The following is a 3,958-nucleotide window of genomic DNA, read 5'->3' as shown; positions in this document are numbered from 1 at the left end:
AGTGTCGAGAAATGTGGTTTCAATACTAGAAATGTTTATGCCTTAAAATATATTTTCATTTCTAATTATAAAATTTAAAGCTTCAAAAATAATGTAGATTGAACAGATCTATGAAATCTTGAAAATTAACCGTTCAAAAATGTATGACAAAATGCACTATTTCCAAAACTTGAAATCTATTTTTTTTTCAATGTTCATGAATCTTGCTAGAAGATGATCAATTTGAGGATATATAGACATCAACACAACCTCTTCTAATGAAATTAATTGAGGTAGACTTGATTTGATTGTCTAGAGCCTAGGCTCTATATAAACTTTTTCCTTTCTGCATTGAAAGAAATAATCATATCAAAAGAATCCGTAGGGATGAAAAGGCAAAGAATCTTGCAGCAACCCACCATTAATATCCTCTATTAAACAAATACTCAACTCCCATTAATAAACAGGTGTACATTTTAAATTAATATATATATATAAATTACTATATATATATATATATATATATATATATATATATATATATATATATATATATACTAATGATCCTATAGGCCCCCCTCACACACATCTCAAAGGATCATTATTAAATTTGGTATAGATCCCTAAAACTTATCACATGAGTGTGAGATTTAACTTTTTGAAAGATCCGTTACCAAATTTAATGGTGATCCTTTAAGGTCCTACACAGATGAGTAGGGGAGGGTCCTATAGGATCACTTTTCATTCATATATATATATATATAAAACACCACCATTGATAGTTATCATTAAGTCACGCCACTTAGGAATAAATTACAGCGCAAAAGGGTTTACTTTTAGAATAAATTAAAATTTTTCCAAGGCAATTAATGAGGCAACTAATTCTCAATCATCCTCCCACATTGGTCTACTATGCAATTAATCAAGATGACTAAACTTGGAAGACCTTTTATTGTCCTCACGCGTTACACAAAAACGGCACGAAAATATTAAAGGTTGCAGTCTGTACAAGGTCAAAACTTAATAGAGGTGACTAAACTTGGAAGACCTTTTATTATCCCCATGCGATGCACAAAAAAGGCATGAAAATATTATAGGGTTATGACATTAATAGAGGTGACTATACTTGGAAGAGCCTTTGTTATCCTCACGTGTTTCACAAAACAGACGAAACTATTAAAGAGTGTAGTCTGTATAAGATTACAACTTTAATTGTATCCCGCTACAAATTTTTTCATGATTTGTAAATTTGATGTCGAAAATTTTTAAGGTGAAGTGCGATTTTTTTTTTTTTCCTTTAATTATAAAATTAATTTTTTTAAAAGTGGTTCAAATCAAATCTATAAATATATAAAAATCTTGAAAATAAACTATTTAAATAAGAAAAAGTATACAATGGCACCATTCATCTTTTGAACAAGACGGTCATAATAAATCTTGACTTTGGGCTTTGGATGATGTGAAATTATGTGGTTGCATTTATTCCATCGACCAAATATAAAGTTAAAAAAAAAATGTTTCTAACGTTGAACACTCAAGCAATCAAATTTCACATGGGATGGTCATAAACAATTGTACAATAGGTAAATCATACAATCCCTTCTAATAAAATATTGTAAAATGTACTATTTTTCGGATTTAAAATATCGTTTTTTCTCGATATCTATACATCTCAATGTCGAGATGATAAAAATGAGATGTATTTTCAAAAGATTTTAGAGAGACACACCTTAATTCCACGTTTTAAGATATCCACCTAGTGCAAACTTTTTCAAATACTAAAAATTTAAAACCTCCCAAACCCTAAAAAATAAACAAAAGAGGGAGAAACTCGATCAATAAAAAAAGAGGAAGGAAAAAGTTGCGATAAAAGCTGAAAGCCACAGAGATTTTGCCTCTCTTACAAGGATTCGCTCCTGCCCTCCTCTCTCTCTCTACCAGAACTCAGAATATCTCTCTCTCTCCCTTCCAGAAGTCAGAAGATGCCACCCATAATTGTTCTCATGCAATAACCACAATATCCATTAGACCATGATGTACTAAGAGAGAGAAACAAGGACACGACCATAGACTAAGAGAGAAACAGATAAGACAGAAAAGTAAGAGAGAGAAACAAGAAAAAGGAAAAGGGACAAAACCAAGAAAAAAAGAAAAGAAAAAAAAAGCCCAGAAACCTGTGTGATTGGTGTTGATCTATTCGTCTTGTTCAGCAGTGTTATATCCGTCGCATTGCTTGACCGGGTACTTAATGGCGTTGAGTTCCACCTTCCTCAGTGCCGCTTTGCCGAGATCGACGCCACAAATATCAGCGAGCCTCACAAGATAGAGTAAAACATCAGAGAGCTCCTCCCCCAAATGCAATTTATCTTCTTCTTTCCAGTCTGGTAATCCCTTTGGAACCTCTCCCTTCCATTGAAATATCTCAGATAACTCCCCAACTTCACCCACCTGATTCATTCATATCATTGATACCAGAGTGAGGAAGAAACAAATAGATCATGGAAAAGAGTGGATTCATGGGCTATATGAAACACCAAGGGAAAACCTGCCGAATTTTTCGAGATACCGGAGAGAAGGGTTTTAGAAGAAATGCCATGAGCGCAGCTAAAGAGCGGATGATACATGAACATCCTAAGGCAAAAAGAAGTAAAAAAAGTGCTTCGGATTTCAAATAACTATGATGGGGGAAAGGAAAATAATACAGCAAGTCCTTGTGTTGATAATGAATAGGCATAAAATGACACCTTATTTATGTAATAAAGTTGACCTCATTCTGGCCATGAAAATAATATAGTTTTTAAGATAAAAAATCTCAAAAGAAACATTCTCTTCGACTGAAAATAAAAGAGAAATGAACCTAAAGAAAAAAACACAAAAAAAAAACTCCATGGTTCTTAACATGTTTTTAGAGATGAAAAGAGAGAGAGGTGAACGTACGAGGGCCAAAAGAAGGTTTCTAGGGCTGTGAAACTGGTCCCAGTCTCTCTCTTTTGCGAAATCAGCCATCTTACCCTTCAGGACTTCCAACGTCACCGATTTGCAAGGCTGGCCATTGTTGGGGTTAGGGACCTCAATTTCTCTATCCATTGTTACTTCTCCTCCTTTCATCTCTCCCTTCTCTCGGTGTTTTGCAGCTCTCTCTTTGTGCTTTTATAGATATGGTGGGGGAAGAAGAAAGGGATGAGAGAGAGCGAGCATGGGTGACCAGATTCGTTTTCTTGAAAGCTAGGGTTTCTCTTTTCCTAGTCCTATTATTGGGTCCTCCTTGTAGAGTACCTTCTATCCCCAGTCGCACGTGTCATTACCCTGCAACGATTCCAGCTTGATTCTTGCAAGAGCGGCGGTCCATGGGAACCACTACTCACAGAGGGCTTTTCTTTGTAACTTACCCTAGTTATCCCTGTCTATATTATCAAATGGGGATAGTGCCCTGCCCGCATCGCTCTCCTCCGGATATTGAGCTTTCGTTGGCCTAAGAGGTTGCAACTCTACATTATTAAATTAAGCCGCATTTTTAAATTTTGTCTTGAGATTTAATTTTGTTGCCCAAAATTTTTATGATGATTTGAAAATTTACATTATTTTTAATTATAAAATTTTAAATTTTAAAAATATTTCAAATTAAATAGATCTATAAATACATCAAAATTTAAAAAATGTACAGTCTAGGTAATGTATTGCAAGATGCACTATTCTTCAAACCCAAAATCCTTTTTTGCTTTTTTTTTTCTTTTTTTTTTTAATATGAATATATTTATTTGCTTTTTTTTTTCTTTTTTTTTTTAATATGAATATATTTACATGTTTTCTAATGGATCTTTGATGTGTATCTTAATTCTACATTTTAAGGTCCCAACCACATATAGACTTTTCTCTTCAGTTTTTACTAGAAGGAGAAGTTTTAAATGCATTTGTACCCAAATGCGGACCCATTTGAAAATCCATAATAGACCTGTCTCTCCTATTTTACCCAGATACA

The 3,958-nt window shown here is 33.7% G+C and overlaps 1 protein-coding gene across 1 annotated transcript; it reads right to left on the bottom strand.

Moving 5' to 3' along the window:
• Positions 1-2,172: 2,172 nt before the first annotated feature.
• On the bottom strand, positions 2,173-3,066 carry LOC18447994 (uncharacterized). Its single transcript, XM_088858328.1, has 3 exons — positions 2,991-3,066; positions 2,546-2,610; positions 2,173-2,427 (listed from the first exon to the last, which is right to left on the bottom strand). The coding sequence occupies exons 1-3, from the start codon at positions 3,064-3,066 to the stop codon at positions 2,173-2,175; spliced, it is 396 nt and encodes a 131-aa protein (XP_088714454.1).
• Between the last annotated feature and the right edge of the window lie 892 nt (positions 3,067-3,958).

The sequence above is a fragment of the Amborella trichopoda genome, chromosome 2 (genome assembly GCF_054954075.1).
Source record: "Amborella trichopoda isolate Santa Cruz 75 chromosome 2, AtrichopodaSantaCruz75HAP2 v2.0, whole genome shotgun sequence".
Taxonomy (NCBI): Eukaryota; Viridiplantae; Streptophyta; class Magnoliopsida; order Amborellales; family Amborellaceae; genus Amborella; species Amborella trichopoda.
This window is presented reverse-complemented; position numbering and strand designations above follow the sequence as displayed.